At 34.6% G+C, this 17,864-nt stretch overlaps 1 protein-coding gene across 1 annotated transcript; it reads right to left on the reverse strand.

The window, feature by feature from the left end:
* Positions 1–12,142: 12,142 nt before the first annotated feature.
* On the reverse strand, positions 12,143–17,392 carry LOC6051328 (pyridoxal phosphate homeostasis protein). Its single transcript, XM_038249996.1, has 6 exons — positions 17,237–17,392; positions 17,030–17,150; positions 13,096–13,308; positions 12,884–13,037; positions 12,553–12,794; positions 12,143–12,474 (listed from the first exon to the last, which is right to left on the reverse strand). The coding sequence occupies exons 2-6, from the start codon at positions 17,120–17,122 to the stop codon at positions 12,400–12,402; spliced, it is 777 nt and encodes a 258-aa protein (XP_038105924.1). The 5' UTR covers positions 17,123–17,150; positions 17,237–17,392; the 3' UTR covers positions 12,143–12,399.
* Positions 17,393–17,864: the final 472 nt, after the last annotated feature.

The raw sequence follows: 17,864 nt of genomic DNA on the forward strand, positions 1-17,864 counted from the left end.
CCTAATGCCTTTTAAGCACATACATAAATATTGTTAAATATTGTTAGAAATGAAGTTAAATTAAGTTCAATTAAGTTAAATTAAGTGAAATTAAGTGAAATTAAGTGAAATTAAGTGAAATTAAGTGAAATTAAGTTTAATCAATTTAAGTTTAGTTAAATTAAGTTACATTTGGTAAAATTTAAATAAAAATGTAGAATTTAGTTAAAATCAGTTAAATTGATAAAATTTAGTTATAATTAGTTAAATTTAGTTGAAATTAGTAAAATTTCGTTAAAATTGATTAAATTTAGTTTTATTTGTAAAATAAAGTAAAATTTAGATAAGTTTAAATAAATTTTGTTGAATTAAGATGAATTAAAAAAAAATTGTTAAATTAAGCAAAATTTAGTTAAATTCAGATACATTCAGTTGAAATTAGTTATTTTTTGTGTGATTTAGTTGAATTTGCCAAAATTTGGTTAAATTAAGTTGTGTTAAGTTAAATTTAGTAAAATTTAAAAAAAATTGCAGAATTAAGTAAAATTAAGCAAAATTAAGTAAAATTAAGCAAAATTAAGCAAAATTAAATAAAATTAAGCATGATTAAGTAAATTTATGTAAAATTAAGTAAAACAAAGTTAAATTAAGTAAAATTGAGTTGAAATTATGTTAAATTCAGTTAATATATGTCAAATTAATTTCAATCAAGTTTAAAAAAGTAAAATTAAATTAAATCAGTTAAATTGAGTTTAATTTAGTTGAAAATGGTTATATTTAGAAAAATGTAGTTGAATTTAGGTAAATGTAGTAGAATATTGGTAAATGTAAGTACATTTATTCAAATGTTATTACATTTGGTAGAATTCAGTTGAATTTAATGTAATTTGGTAGAATTTAGTTATATTTAAAGTTATTTGGTAAAACTCAGTTAAATTGAGTTTAATTAAGTTAAGTAAACTTTAATTAAGTTAAAATAAGTTTAATTAAGTTAAATTACGTTAAACTAAGTTAAATTTAGTTAAATTCAATTGAATTAAGTTAAATTAAGTTAAACTAAGTTAAATTGAGTTAAATTAAGTTAAATTAAATTAAATTAAGTTAACTTTAATTAAGCTAAAATAAGTTTGATTAAGTTAAATTAAACTAAGTTAAATTTAGTTTCATTAAGTTAAATTAAGTTAAATTAAATTAAGTTAACTTTAATTAAGCTAAAATAAGTTTGATTAAGTAAATTAAATTAAAATAAATTTAGTTTCATTAAGTTATATTAAGCTAAATTGAGTTAAATTTAGTTAAATTTAGTAAAATTGAGTTAAATTAAGTTAAATTATGTTGAAATAAGTTAAATTTAGTTAAATTAAGCTAAATTAAGTTAAATTAAGTTAAATAAAGTTAAATAAATTCAAATAAAGTTAAATAAAGTTAAATTAAGTTAAATTAAGTTAAATTAAGTTAAATTAAGTTAAATTAAGTTAAATTAAGTTAAATTAAGTTAAATTAAGCTAAATTAAGTTAAATTAAGTTAAATTAAGTTAAATTAAGTTAAATTAAGTTAAATTAAATTAAATTAAGTTAAGTTAAATCAAGTTAAGTTAAATTATGTTAAAATATGTAAAATTAAGTTAAATTTAGTTAAATTAAGTTAAATTTAGTTAAATTAAGGTTAATTAAGTTGGATAAAGTAAAGTTATTTTGTTCAAGTGAAAGTAATTTGATGTAATATTTAAACTTTGTTAAATGCAAAACATAGTTTAAATTTAACATGAATTTACTATAATTTAACCAAAATAACTTTTTGTAAGTTTTTTTTTTTGTATTTTTGTATTTTTGTATTTTTGTATTTTTGTATTTTTGTATTTTTGTATTTTTGTATTTTTGTATTTTTGTATTTTTGTATTTTTGTATTTTTGTATTTTTGTATTTTTGTATTTTTGTATTTTTGTATTTTTGTATTTTTGTATTTTTGTATTTTTGTATTTTTGTATTTTTGTATTTTTGTATTTTTGTATTTTTGTATTTTGTATTTTTGTATTTTTGTATTTTTGTATTTTGTATTTTTGTATTTTTGTATTTTTGTATTTTTGTATTTTTGTATTTTTGTATTTTTGTATTTTTGTATTTTTGTATTTTTGTATTTTTGTATTTTTGTATTTTTGTATTTTTGTATTTTTGTATTTTTGTATTTTTGTATTTTTGTATTTTTGTATTTTTGTATTTTTTTATTTTTGTAAACATCCATAAAACTTGCTGGACTACCAAAAAAACGTACCAAGAATAGCGGAAAATCATGCTACACCAGCAAAAGTCTTTTTGAAAATAAAAAACAACTTTACAGGCAGCAAGGGATTTTTAAAAATGATTTCGAAATTACCAGTTAAAACAGTCGAAAAATTAGCTGGACTTACCGAAAAACGAAGCAAGAACAAAAAAGAAACGAGCTAAATCAGCCAAAAGGCTGGGTGAATAATGCGTGCTTTGCAGGCAGCAACGGAGGCTTTTGAAAGAAAACTTGTAGAAATAGTGGAAAAATTAGCTATTCCAACCAAAACACCTACCAAGAATAGTGGCAAAGTTAGCTAAACTAGCTAAAAAGATGTGTGAAAATACCTGGCTTCGCAGCCATCAATGGAAAATTTTGAGAATGATTCCAAAAACTGGTTGAAACAGCCTAAAAACTCGCTGGGCTAACTATAAAACTTCCTAGAATACCATAAAATCTAGCTAAAATAGCTAACAGACCTTCTCAAAACATACAGCTTTTGAGACTGACAGCATTTTTCCAGCTTGTAAATTAGTAAAATTTACTAAAAATTTAGCTAGATTTATCATTTTTAGGACCTGGATCCAGCTGTCAAATCCAGGACGTTTTTTTAGGATTTCCAGCTAAAAAAAATGGTGGTTGAAAAAACAACCAATTTTTTTAGGGTTTTTAACCGAAATTTAGTAAGATTAACGATAAACCTTCTTTCCGTGTAGACAAGAAAAAATAATAAAATACTTTCTCGCACCCCCTAGTCGATTTACTGAAAAAAGTCACTTTTTTGGACAAATTTTCTAAAATCGCTTGGAATCGATACAAAAACTGATTCGATCTGATAAGTATTATCTTCAAACGATAGGGTTTTCTCCATATATTAAAATACACTATCAATATTGGACCAAAACCTAAGTTTTTGGACTCTCCCAGGCGGATTTATGTCGAAAAAATCGCATTTTTTCGAAACTTTTTTCAGAAATTCTCATTTAATTTAGGGTAGCCTATTTTTCCCAGTAAAACCAATACATGCAGCTTATAGGCTTATTTTATGACGAACATTTTTCCCTCTGAAAAAATGCAATTTTGACACTTAAGAGCCGAGATATTTGAGTTTTAGTGAGTAAAAAAGTGCCAATTTTCAAAATTTCTCAGAATTCAGAAGCAAGGCCTACTAATTACACGATGTTGCAAGCATGTGTCGCAAAGGTCAGGGTATGCTTTCTTGTAGTAATTTTGGCCGCTGAATCCGAATCTGAAATCAAATTTCGTGTAAACAGTGATGTTTTTTAGCTACACCCTTTTGGAATGTTATTTGCGTGTTTAAATCGCTGCAATTCAAATAGCTTGCAAGTTCGGTCATTCGACATAAATCCGCCTGGGAGAGTCCAAAAACTTAGATTTTGGTCTAATATTGATAGTGTATCTTAATCTATGGACAAAAACCTATCGTTTGAAGATAATGCTCACCAGATCGATTCAGTTTTTGTATTGATTCCAAGCGATTTTAGAAAATTTGTTCAAAAAGGTGACTTTTTTCTGTAAATCGACTAGAGTGCGAGAAAGTATTTTATTATTTTTTCTTGTCTAAGAAAACATTGTTCCTAACATCATAATCCATCATTTAAGAAGTGAGCACCTGAAATTCCTCGACATGACCTCAAAATGGGACAGGCTATTGAACATTCAATGTTCTGAACAATTATGAGTTTCTCAAATGTTTTTCTGATTATTTTATATAATTTGCTTATATAAAAGTTTAAATTTCCCGGGAGTCTCGACCGAATTTCCCGGGAATCGAGAGGTCCAAAAATTGTCAATTTCCCGGGAATTCCCGCTCGTCTTGTGCTCGACTTGTGACACGTGCTTTTCAGATTTTTGTTTACCGTAAACTGGGGTGACTTTGATAGCCCGGGGTGACTTTGATAGGTATTTCGAATGCCCGTCAAATGAATATCTAAACATTTTTGAGAATTTTGAGTATGTAAGCATTAAGGGATAGCTTATTCTCGAACATATAAGCAAAAATGTGACTGTGACATTGGATGTATCAAAATTAGTGGCCAAATCAAATTTCTATCAATGTCACCCCGGGCTATCAAAGTCACCCCAGTTTACGGTACATAATTTACTGTATCTTTTAACATAGGGTGGGTACGGATTTTAAAAAGTTCTCAGATCAAGTTCTGGTGTGGTTCCCCTTGTAGGGCATACCCAAAGGGACTCTCACACCAAATTTCAGCTCATTTGGTTGAAAACTGGCTTGTCTCAAGCGGGTTCAATTTTACATGGAAATTACTATGGGAAATTTTGAATTTTCGTTCATTCGCTCCTACAGGCCTGGGGAAAACATGTAGAAACTTCTAGGATGGCCAGAAATGAGCGGAATCGTCTGGAGAACAACTTTTCCTAAGAGACCAGGTCGATTCGTTCAACCCCCATCGAGCTCAACGGCAATACATCCGGGGTTTTCGGAACCAACGGTTTTCCCCAGAAAAGCAACAAATTTTCCTTAGCATGCTATGAATGCTTGATGAAAACGGCGACGCCACATGTCAAACAACTACCACGTGATTGTAAAATTTGCACCATAACATTTTTTTTCTTAGTTGGAGGTTTAGAATACAGTTAAATAGTATCAGGATCACCATAAATTTCAATTCTATGTTCAAAAAGTAATAAAAAGTAATTTTTTATAGGCGATGCTAGTCCACGTGGTCCGTTGAGCTCGATGGGGGTTGAACGAATCGACCTGGTCTCTTAGGGAAAGTTGTTCTCCAGACGATTCCGCTCATTTCTGGCCATCCTAGAAGTTTCTACTTTTTTTCCCCAGGCCTGTAGGAGCGAATGAACGAAAATTCAAAATTTCCCATGGTAATTTCCATGTAAAATTGAACCCGCTTGAGACAAGCCAGTTTTCAACCAAATGAGCTGAAATTTGGTGTGAGAGTCCCTTTGGGTATGCCCTACAAGGGGAACCACACCAGAACTTGATCTGAGAACTTTTTAAAATCCGTACCCACCCTAATGTATAACCAAATTAGTTGAAACTTGGAGCGTTTTTTAAGCGATAGTATACGAACCGATTGCTTCAAAAATCGATTTTCTCGAAAAGTACTAAATGGTCGTTCTTAAGATAGCACACAGCTGACAATTTGTGAAATATTTACATGTTTTTCGATTTAAAAAAGTGGCCATGACCACCTAAAAAAAAAATCAAAAAGTTCAGAAAATTTGCAATAAAATTGTTAAACAGACATTGAAGATTGGATCTCGGGTTGCTGATATACAACCGCTTAAAGAAAAACTAACTCAATCCACCTATGGGGTACATGAATATCACTTAAGTGGCCATATCTCGAGACAGGGTTGCCAGATCTTCAAGAGATCAAGGTTATTTTACACACCCAAAAAACCACTTTGCATCATTAGTTCGTCTAGACAAATTTTCATCCAATTTTGAAAGCTGTCCATACAAAATTGTTATCAAAACTTTCACATATCTTTCTCAGCAGATCTAACATGAATTCCCTCAACGAAGCATTAACTTGTCTATTCTTCGCGACCTATTTCTAAAAATATCGTCCCAAATTAGAGTGCACCGATCATCGTCACCAGGCCATGGCGCGTCTAAACCAGGCCGAGGGGACACTTGAAGGAGGTTCTTTCCAGAATTATTCTGGCTAGCTGGCCCCAATTGGGTTGCTTCTCTAAATTTAGGCCAACTATCTAGTTCATTCAGCGATTTTTGCGCCTGACGGGTTTTCAGTCGGTCGGTGGTCGAAGGTTCACTTGTTGAAAACGTTAAAAAATAAACTGTACTGTGTGGTGCCTTCTTCATTCAAAAGTAAACAAATTTTCGCCCGTTGTGAGTCTCGAGGTCGGCTGTTTTTTTGTTCGTTTTTCTACTCAACTTTTCTTGGCGAAAAAAAGTATCCGCGAGATAAAATTAGATAACGAAAATCCTCCCCGAATAAGGTGGAAAACTCGCCGCAGATATAATCGTACATCGTCGTAAAAATATGTTTTTAGCGCACATAACGAAATGAATTGCTCACCTTGGCAAGACAATTTTTCTCAGAATTCACCCATCGATTGGTGAAAAATTTCGGAAAATTCCATTCCAGGTCACAAGCAAACGAGAGGAATATTCGTTCACCAGCATTCACAATCCGAAGCAAACGAGATAAATTTTCTCCTGCGAGACGTGCAAAGATGCGGAAAATTGCCACATCTGCCGCAGAATCGGGTTTTCCTCGACGGAACATTTTGCCATAATTTTGGTCTGGCCTGGCCTTTCAACATTGTGTGAATCTGTGTGTGAGGCTGTATTTGTGAAATGTTGTTTGTTGTCGAGAAACATTCCTGTGAATCTACGTAGATGCGATCGTGGGGTGATGGCGAGGAAATGTATTATTTTTACACGTAAATCTCATTCAATCGGGCTGCGGCTGTTTGCGAAGTGAAATGAGTCATTGAGTGTGCGTATTGAATAATAGTCCAATGGTTTTTGAGTGAAGATATGCAGTATGGTTATGACAGAATTTATTTGTTTTAAGTTCAACAATACATTTATTTTTGCATAAATTATGAATCCTTATTGTGCCCTTTCTGCAGAGGAAATAATTCAGTTCACAAAATCGTGAACAACATTCTTGAACGACGAAATAGCCTACTTTTCTGTCTAAAAAATAACAGAATCAAACATTTTTCAAAATAAATGCTGTAAAGTTCTACTTTTCAGTACTCAAATGAGTTCTGAAAAGTTGAACTTTTCAGCACTTGTTTCTAAAAGTAACACTTTCCAACATTTTTTTGATTTAAACGATTTATTGACAAAATACATGAAAATTTGACATAAAATTTCACTCAGTGTGTGTTTTTTGGAATTGCAAAAAATGTTGTATGGAACTCGTTGCAAAACTTGATTTTTTCAGCACTCTTCGTATTTATCCAACTCGGTGAACCTCGTTGGAAAAATGTACGACTCGTGCTGAAAAAATCCTCTTTTTGCAACTTGTTGCATAAACTACTATTTTGCATTTAAATCTTTTTAATGGATACACACATACTTCTGCAGAACTTTGCCGATATCAGATCAACTTATAACTATAGCAAATAGTGAGTCATTTCCCGAAGTTCGGCATTTTTTCTGGCAAACGATATGTTATTCTGATTTGAGACAAATACGAAATCAAAACTAAGTGTGAATTTCTATATAAAATTACAGCGATTCCGCTTCAAACAGGATGTATCCAATTAAAATGTGCTTCGATTTGGCTCAAATTTGACAAGACCCGTATTTTCTTATTTGACGATTAAGGTCCTATCCGAAAAAGGATGGTCCAAAAAGTTTGCTTTTTTCGTCGCAAAAACCAAATTTTTCAACAAAAAAAAAAATCATACATCCGAAACGGCTGAACCAATATCAAAGCGCCACGTTTCAAAAGAAAGGTTTGTGTGTATTCTTTGATATGTTATGTAAAATATTATATGGAATCAGGAAAAATATTTTCAGACATAAGCTCTTTGGTCCCAAGACCTTCAAATCAGCAAATGAATTTTTCATGTGTTCTTTTCAAATATTAAGCTAGTTTTTTGGACCTGAACATATTTTTCCTGAAAATCTCAACTAATAACCTTTCTATTGAGCAATTCCCCTCGAAAACAGCATGATTCGAAAAAGAAGTTCTCCGATCGGGCTCAAAAATTTTCTGGCAGTTCCTTGGCCAAAATAATTTGACCGGTTTTTTTTTGTTTGGCCAGTGGGGTGACCTACGCCGTGTTCGGGTGGTTCGAAAAATTGCCATTTTCGTCGATTTTCACAAAAACCACTTTACTGAGGAAAGGCTATAAAATCACTCGAAAAATGAACTTATTAGTTTTACCTCGAAGACCCACCTCCACGTATACATATCGACTCAGAATCATGTTCTGAGCTAATGTCTGTGTGGATAAGTGTAGGTGGGTGGACAAAAAAATTGTCACTCGATTATCTCCAGATTGGTTGAACGCATTTTGACCGTATTAGTCTCATTCGATCCGTCTTGGGGTCCTATAGGTCTCTATTTAAAATCAGTTAAGTTAAATACTTGAAAAGTTATGCTAAAAACGATTTTGGTGAATTTTCGGAAGATTGTAAAAAGGGTGGTTTTGCAAGAAAACCTATCATGTTATACATTTTCAGAAAGGTATTAAAAAGATCTTTCCAATGAGCCCATAACATTGAAGATCTGACAAGTTATAAGCACTTAAGTGTTATTTATACACTTTTTGGAGGCCGGATTTGAGATATATGGCCTGAATCATCCATGTGAACTATCGTTGGATAGGTTTTTTATCAGACCTTGCCGATGAGCCAGAAATATTTAAGGTCTGTGAACCCTATCAAAAGAAATGAGTAATAAAGTTGATTTGTTAAACATGTTGCTATTTTTACTGAATGTATTGCCTTTATGAATATGAGGAAGGCACCAACCACCTAAAGGTGGATTAAGAAACGTTTTTTTTTTCAAAAAATCATATCTCCGCGACATTTATTCCGATTTTAGCTGTCTTAGACGCAACAGAAAGATGATTAGTTTGGCTATTTAGAGAAAATAGTAAGAAGTTTGAAAAATATAGCTAAGCATTTGAAAATGTCATATGAAAACTTCAAATGTTGTTTTGAAGATTTCGGGACCAAAGAGCCTACATATGTCTCAAAATATGTTTACCTGATTTCTAGGAAAATTTTTCATAACATTTCAAAAGCGGTGAAATTATGTTTTCAATTTTCTGAGATACGATTTAAAAAATATAACAACTGGGTTTATAAAAATAAAAACTGGGAAAACGGTAACAAATCGACTTTTTTCACTTAAACTTGAAAATTTAAGCGATGACCTATACGTGTTCGGGCAACAAAATTTTCGTATTTGAAATACGCAACATACTTGCTACAAAAATGCAGAAACTTGTATGACATAGTGCTCTCTTGTACTAAGCTTGCTGGGATTCCTATCTAGATAGAACAAGAGAGCACACCGGCTTCGAAATATTCAAAAATGGTTGATATCTTTATTTATATTCAAAAACAATTTATCGGATTTCGATACATCAACCATGCATCGAAATGAAACGCATAAAGTTAGTATTTTGTTCTAGACAACTCTTTCACAACTATCTAACACGTAATCTTAAGTTTGTTAAGAATTCTGGGTAGCACATATTTGACGCGCTGTCTTGTTTTTGCATGCTCATTTTCATTTCTTTTGTGTCGCTGTTTGTGTGCTTGGGTGAGTGGTTATTATAATTAAATAATGGCATTATTAGTGCGCTGACCACGAGGACGCGCTGTCTTGTTTTTGCATGCTTATTTTCATTTCTTTTGTGTCGCTGTTTGTGTGCATGGGGTGATTGGTTGTTATAATTGAATAATGTCATCATAAGTGCAGTGCTTCTGGGAACGCGCAGTCCTGTTTTTTCGCGATAATTTTCGTCGTAAATGATCGTACAAATTTGTTCCAACCGGCAGTTTTAGTATTAACTCATCAAACTATCGATTTTATGAAGAGTAAAGCGTTATTTATTTACTATTTTTGAAATTTGCTCGCGTTGTCTAAATTGTAAAAACAGTAAAAATATACTGATGAGTCCAGCCCATAGCACTACTGCTCGGCTGGCACGCGTTCAATAAAAAAAAACTTTTTAAATAATCAATTATCTATCTTTCCGCAGCCGGCTGCCTAAGATTTAAAATTTTCAACCGATAAACAAAATGCTCATGGTCACATCACTGCCACTCGTGAATCCTGACCTCATACCCATCTACTAACCCCTCAAAACTCATGTGATACTTTGTCGGAGATGCAGTCGATTGGGCGGTCTCTATCACTCAAGTATCGGACTAACATTCCCATCCACTTCCCCGTGACCCTACCACTGGTCGTGGCCGGCGCCGGTATTGATCAGCATGATAGGGGCCTTTGAGAAGTTGCGAAGCGAGGAAAGATAGCTCCCACTTATTTTCCACGGCTCGTGGATGTAACTTCTGGAGGTCCTGGTAGCAACTGCGGGTGGGCACCTATGCTTATGCTTATGCTTATGCTTAATTCTGGGTAGCACAAATTTGCCTTGTGTTTTCCACAGCTTGCTGATTTTGCTGTTCACACTGTTGAAAGTAGAGCGTCCAACTACCCTGGATTCCAAACATTCCGAAATATTATCAGGATATAGTTTACCAGTCAGTTTTAAGAGAATGCATGCAAAATATGTGTTTTCTAACAATTTTTCATCAGAATTTGAAAATTTAAATGACTTGTTGTGCTTCGAATCCCGGACACTGATGAAAGCTGATTCGAATTCCGGACACTCGTTTTTGCTAATGAATCGCACAAATTTGGACTGAAATGTTAGTGAATGGCATTCTTTAGGTCTCAAATAAGCTGTTAACATAAAAAATCGATATTTTACATAAAAAATTGCTTTAATTAAAGGAAATCAAAACCATATATTTCTGCTTTGCCTTCTTGGTACCGGCCATTGTCATTCTCGTCGCAACTTTTGGTACCCAAACATGTGATAAAAGTTTTAGAAAAAAATGTACTTTTTTCCAGATTTCGTCATTTTTCCGTTCATGCGCGCGGCGCTTTACTTACTATATTGGGGGGCCAGTTCAGAAATTCGATCCAAAGCGTCACTTTTAGCGTTCCAAAAAGGTTACATTTCGAACGCTTGTATCTTTTTTCCCTGTAATCCAGACGGTTGAATCACCAATCGAATGGGGAAGACTTCAGCTATCGTTTTCTACATAGAAAGTTTGGCTAAACATAGTTAAAGCACTCAAAACATGCAATTAACATGAGTAATTTTTCAGTACAAATCGGATAGATGACCAATCAAATCCAGTCCAGTCGTACTCACGTTAGTTCCACAGAGCCACTATGATGGAGGGATGATGAAAGAGTTCGACTTCCATCAACAGTGTTTCGGTTTCAATCTCGGACATCTAGATATTTTCATGAAAAAATGATTATAAAATAGCTGCGCTGCTGAAATAGTAGTTTATGCAACAAGTTGCAAAAAGTAGATTTTTTCAGTAGAGTCGTACATTTATCCAACGAGGTTTACCGAGTTGAATAAATACGAAGAGTGCTGAAAAAATCAAGTTTTGCAACGAGTTCCATACAACATTTACATTACAACACTGAGTGAAATTTTATGTCAAATTTTCATGTATTTTGTCAATAAATCGTTTAAATCAAAAAAAATGTTGAAAAGTGTTACTTTCAAAACAAGTGCTGAAAAGTTCAACTTTTCAACACCCATTTGAGTGCTGAAAAGTAGAACTTTTCAGCATTTATTTTTAAAAGTGTTGCTATTCGATTCTGTTATTTTTGGTACAGAAAAGTAGGCTATTTTGTCGTTCAAGAATGACAGGAGAAGTAAGTAGTTTCACGACGGAATTGCAAAAATGCATTTTAAAACTCTTATTTTCATTCAAACGTTTGTACTAGGCTTGATATTGAAATTGTTATATATTTTTTTCGTTATAAAGGTTGGATAAATATTTTAATTAAAATAAATATTTAACTAAACTCATTCATTTTAATCTATAAGATGTTACAAATTGGGAGAAAATGGTACTGATTAAGATAAATCTTTATTCTGGCTGACACTTGAAAACGCTGGCATTCCCAGATTTATCAGCCAACCTATCAACCCTGGCAAAGACACAAAAAGCCCGCTATTGCAAAACTTAAAGTTGCTTTCAAAAAGAAAAGAGATTTTTGGCGCATTTTAAGATCGAATCCGATTGTCTGTGACTATCTTTAAAATTTATAAACACTGTTAAAAAGAAATGGGATTTCACTTCAAGTCTAAGATGAAAAAATAAGGTAGTCGAAAATGAATAGTAAAACGAGATTTTATAACTATAAACAAGAAAAATATTTTAAAATTTTATTGTGTGATTTCAATCTATAATGCGTAACGCAAACACCTTCAAATTTCGATTATTTTTGACAAACAAAATTCCACCCATCTAACCTCGGATGGTTCAGTTGCGCCACACGCGCATCTTCCACCACACCACCATCTGTGTGCGACGACGACGATGACTAAACAATCGCAATCTTGCCTCCCCCTTTGATGGTAGTGGTGGCGGCCGGCCGGAAAAATTCCTATGCTTCGGTTTTCTTCGCTCTCGCGCCAAAAATAGAACTGCCTACGCGTACGATTGTGCTGCCCATCTCGATCTGCGCCAGAAAAGAAAAAAAAGGAAAACCAAGTTGAAAAGCCATTTCTCACGACATGCGACACGACACAGTTCATACCGCTTGGACAAAGTCGTCCGACATGCCCATCGACACCTGCACCTCTTCGGGGTCCTTTTCGAAGGTGCTGCAAATGTCCGCGTGGCACTTCATCAGCTCGATGAAGTCCGGATTGGGGCCGGTCGAGTAGTCGTGGCCAAAGCGACCGATCGTCATCACGCCGTGACAGTTCAGGTTGGGACACTTCTCCGTCACGAAGCGGTACAGGTTCACGGCCTCCGCCGGATTGGTGCCGTTCTTTTCTGTGGCGGGGTGAAAGCGGTTTATTTTTAAAATTGATTTGTTTTTCCTTCTGTGATAACCAAAAATGCTGTCGTCAATCGTCAATTACCATCTTCTCCGCTGGTGTTGATCTGAATCAGAACGTTCAGCTTCGAACTGTCCGGCTTGTCGGCTTTCACCTTCTCCCAGGCTTTGTTCAGATTTTCGGCCAGTTTTGCGTTGTGGACCGTTTCGATCATGTACAAATTGGGAAGATTCACAATCTGAAAAAAAACAGCAATTAAACAATCACCAAAAATCACAACATTAAAACCGTCTAACCTTGTTGATCTTGTTGCTCTGCAGGTGGCCGATAAAGTGCCACTGGATGTCCTTGCAGTGCTCGAGGATCTTGGCATCGTGTGCCTTTTCGATCAGCTCTTGGACGTAGTTTTCGCCGAAATCGCGCTGCCCGATGGAGTATCCGTCCAGGATCAGATCCACTGGTTTGGTTTTGCTAACGGCCACCAGCAGCGGCTTTGGCGCTTTGATGGTCTGAGGAAGGTCGGAGAGTTCGTTGATAGTAACAGATTCGCAGAAAAAGGATAGATGAAAATTTTAACTAACAAGGGCAAGATGCTTTTTTACAAAACCGGTGGGGTCATCCTTTGTCAACTCGCAGAAAATCGGAAAATTTGCACCGAATTCTCTTCGATTTTCTTTTAACTTTGCTTCAATAGAAATTTTGATACCTTTACACGAATCTGAGGTCCGTTTTTCGATATCTCGTGATGTTGGAGTGCTTCTGATTACGGACAAGGTAAGCTTCAACAGGCAAATATATTTGATTACTCGAGAAAATTCAAAGTTCTCAGGAGATCATTTATTTTTCTCGCAAAAATCGAATTGCAAAACTGTTTTCAGTCAATAAATAAGTTAAAATTAAGTTGTAATATTGCATAATCAGAAAATTGAAAAAAAAATACCGTAAAGTGGCTCTTTCTATTTTTTTTACATTATCCACTGATAACGAAGAGTTTGTTGTGTGACAATTTGCTCACCGATATATTGGTGCTCTATTTTTACCCATCCAAGCAAATAACAGAAATAAAATTTTGTCGTTGGTATGCTGTCCTGGTGTGATCAGGAAAACTTCAGAAAACAGAGACGTCAACATTGCACGGAGTTTTTAAAAGTTTTTGTTGAGTTTTGTTGACCTGTGAAGTAAACCTCATACGACCTTGAACCCATGCCGAAAATAGCATTCTTGACTAAATTTAGTATAAATAACATACACTTGCGACAAGATATCAAAATTAAACCATCCACATTAACGACCCCCGGGTCTTTTGTGGTCTCTATTGCAAGTTTTTGCTCGAACCAAGGAGTCCGAAGGCTTGAATGGGGAGAGCACCCAAACCTCTTTCTACTCCAAGGAACCTTCCACCCCAGTGTTTGAACTGACGACCTTTGGATTGCGAGTCCAACCGCCGCCAGCGATTCCACCGGAGTAGGCATGGTTTGGTGTGTTGTTTGTACTTATGGCATGGAGACGACTCCTACACCTGGAATGATTTAACGGCCTAACAACCAAGGCCGGGACCGACATTTGACTTCCTCATCCGATGGAAAATTGAACCCAGAATCATCCGCTTACAAAGCGGACAGCGTAATCATTCGGTCACGCACTGCCACTGACAAGATAGCACGATCACAAGGAAATAAACCCGAGATATCTTGGTACTTACTACACACAGAAAAAAATATCTTTTTAGTCTCCATACAATTTTGGCAGCTGTGCATATAAAAAATGGTTGATAAATTTTCGAAAATCTGTATATTTATAAGAAATTTTCTGTTCAATATGGTGTCTTTGACAGAGTTGTAGGTATTGATGAGAACTATATAATATATATTGTGCCTTTTTCACATTCAATCAAAATTGCATCATTCCTTCTAAACAAGTTAAAAAATAAGCTTAATTAGTCATTTCTGTTGATAGGGTTTTCAGATCGTCCTTCAATCTGGCTCATCGGCAAGGTCTTTTGATAATCTATCGAACGATAATTTGCAAGATTGATCCTGATAATATTTTTTCATAAAAAACATCTTACACACTTAAAAAAAAAAATTTACATCTGGCCTAATTGTTGATCACACCAATAAAATTCTCACTGGGTTTCGTTTACAACGTGCCTGACCTAAAATTGCACTTTAAATAACCTGATTTTTATCCACATAATTATAGTAGAAAATTCGATGTAATTTTACTCATAATAAAACTCATAAAACTCATTTTCACGCACGTTATCAGCTACAAGTTTGTCAGAATTGTTAAACGTCAAACCGCCAGCCAGCTTTGACGTCGCAGAAAAAAAAACATTTTTCGTCCAGATTCTGTTTATATTTTTCCTTTCCTGACCGGAACCTGCTACAGGTTTAAAGAAATTAGTCAAATTTCTGATACAGGTGAGTTTAAGGGGTTACATCGATGTAAATTGGCAAAAATGTTAGAGGTTGCTATGGGCACCAACTTAAACTTTTTCTTAATCCATTTCCAGAGCATTAAAATATAAGTATTCATCTATTATCAAGACAAATTTGCAGGTCAGGGATTGATACCTGAGAGCATGAAATGGCACTGACCTTGTTGCGTGCTCTTCGGTTGTTCTCCAGGTAAGAAACATCCTGAAAAGAGCGCAACTAACAACATCCGTAGTTCTGTTCAAAAAATCAAACCATCCACATTAACGACCCCCGGGTCTTTTGTGGTCTCTATTGCAAGTTTCTGCTCGAACCTAGGAGTCCGAAGGCTTGAATTGGGAGAGCACCCAAACCTCTTTTTACTCCAAGGAACCTTCCACCCCAGTGTTTGAACTGACGACCTTTGGATTGCGAGTCCAACCGACGCCAGCGATTCCACCGGGGTAGGCTTGGTTTGGTGTTTTGTTTGTACTTATGGCATGGAGACGACTCCTACACCTGGAATGACTTAACGGCCTAACAACCAAGGCCGGGACCGACATTTTACTTCCTCATCCGATGGAAGGTTGCAGCAGAAGGGAATCGAACCCAGAATCATCCGCTTACAAAGCGGACAGCGTAACCATTTGGCCACGCACTGCCGTAGTTCTGTTAGATATTTCGAATTATCTTGATCTTGAGATACAGATATCTAAATCGGCTTCGTCATGCTAACGGGAAATGGCTTGAGAGTCTTCAACCAAAATTTTAGCCAATTTGGTTAATTCCATCTCGAGATATCGTGGCACCCATAAATCAATTCAGTATTTAGAGAAAAAAGCTCATAAAGTTTGACAGTTGGCTTATCGCATGGAAAAATTTTTAGCTTAACGATGTACATCAACAACGGCTTTTGCAATGAGATCTGTTACTCACATTTTTGGTATAATTTAGTATTCACCGTTTTCAAAATATAGAAACAAAAGAAAATTAAAAATCTCCATTTTTCCGTGTACCTATTTTTTCTGAATAGTCCTCAACTTCGCCTATAACTTCGCCGAAGACACCAAATTAATCAAAAAAATCCTTGAAAAGTTAAAGATTTTCAAATACTTACGTACCATTTTTGTATGAACCAATGTTGTATGGAGATTTGTATGGGTGAACCAATTACACAAAATGGTTTTTGATGATAGGGGAGGCCCTCACAAAGTTTGAGCAAAATAAAAAAAAATACTAAAAATGGTAATGATGCTCAAAAAATGCCATACCATAGTTTTATAAGCTTGTTGTTGCTTATTCGTAGAAGAATCTCTTATCTCAAAGTTTTTGATTCATAGCAATCACCATGATAAAAAACCTTTACACAACACGATGCCTCTGTGCATTCATGTACTAAGCTTTGAGGGATTCCTATCTAGATAGAATAAGAGAACACAGAGGCATCGAGCAGTGTTACACTGAGCACAAATAAGGACAGACTATCACAGATTGCATTATAATCATCTCAATGTTTTGTCTGCCGAGCTAGTGCAAGTACTACAATGTTGCTACGAATCCTTAATTAAAGATTCTGCGTTTAAAATGTATTTATAGCTTTGCATAAAAAAATGTCGTTTCTGATGATTATTTTTGTATTGTTTCTTATTGATGCTATAATGGTTATTTTTTGCTTCAAAACGATTTGATTATATTTTTCAAATTTTGAAATATCCAGCAATTTACAGTCTCAACACAATAACTTGAATTCCTTTTTCAGTCTAACTGGAATACCATTCGTCTTGTGTCCACATTATTATACATCCAAACTTACCTCAGATCTTTTCGCGAAGGCCTCGTCGATTTTGGCCAGCGCCTGCCGGATTCCAAACTTTACGTCCACCTCACCCATCACTCTTCGAATCATGAATGGTTCCACTGATCGGCAAAGTGCACTGAAAGATGAGAAAAGTGTCGTTATTTGCTCACAACGATGACATTAGTTGGTCTAGACTCTAGATTATTCTAAGTGCAAACATACAAAGTCTCTCTTATCAGACAGTCGGCTTACAGCAGCTGATTTTGGAGTACCGTAAACAACAAACTACAGATTGCTTGCTTGACAGATTCCAGGACACCGGCACTAGAGATCCTAAATAGGGAGACTGGTCGAAGTGAATTTGACGTACCCAAACAGACACGAGTTTGACGTATCCAAACGAGCATTTGCCTTTACGCCCAGCAAAACTTATCAGTGTTGCCAAGCTCAAAACATACGTTGCCAGATCGATTTAGCCAGCTTAGACCAGTCTCCCTATTTAGGGTCTCTAACCGGCACAAGATCACAGCTTTGCACTGAATATTCTAGGCAACTTTAGATTCGATGAAACATTGCACGAAAGCTTGCACACAAGACGCGGTAGGTTGGAAAGATGATTTATTTAAAATAAATATAGTACGCAGTTCGAGACTGATTTGCCGCGTGTCTTTTGAGCAAGTTTAATTTATTGATTTAAAAAAAAACCCAATCCTTTAATAAAAAACTTTTACCTTAAAAGTGATACTTATTGTCCCATTCAAAATGTTATGTTCTCTTTCAAATCATTACATCATGCTCAAATATAGGCTTGTAGATACATTTTTGAAACAACAAAAGAACTCTACAAATA

Source organism: Culex quinquefasciatus, chromosome 1 (assembly GCF_015732765.1).
Source record: "Culex quinquefasciatus strain JHB chromosome 1, VPISU_Cqui_1.0_pri_paternal, whole genome shotgun sequence".
In the NCBI taxonomy this organism is placed as follows: domain Eukaryota; kingdom Metazoa; phylum Arthropoda; class Insecta; order Diptera; family Culicidae; genus Culex; species Culex quinquefasciatus.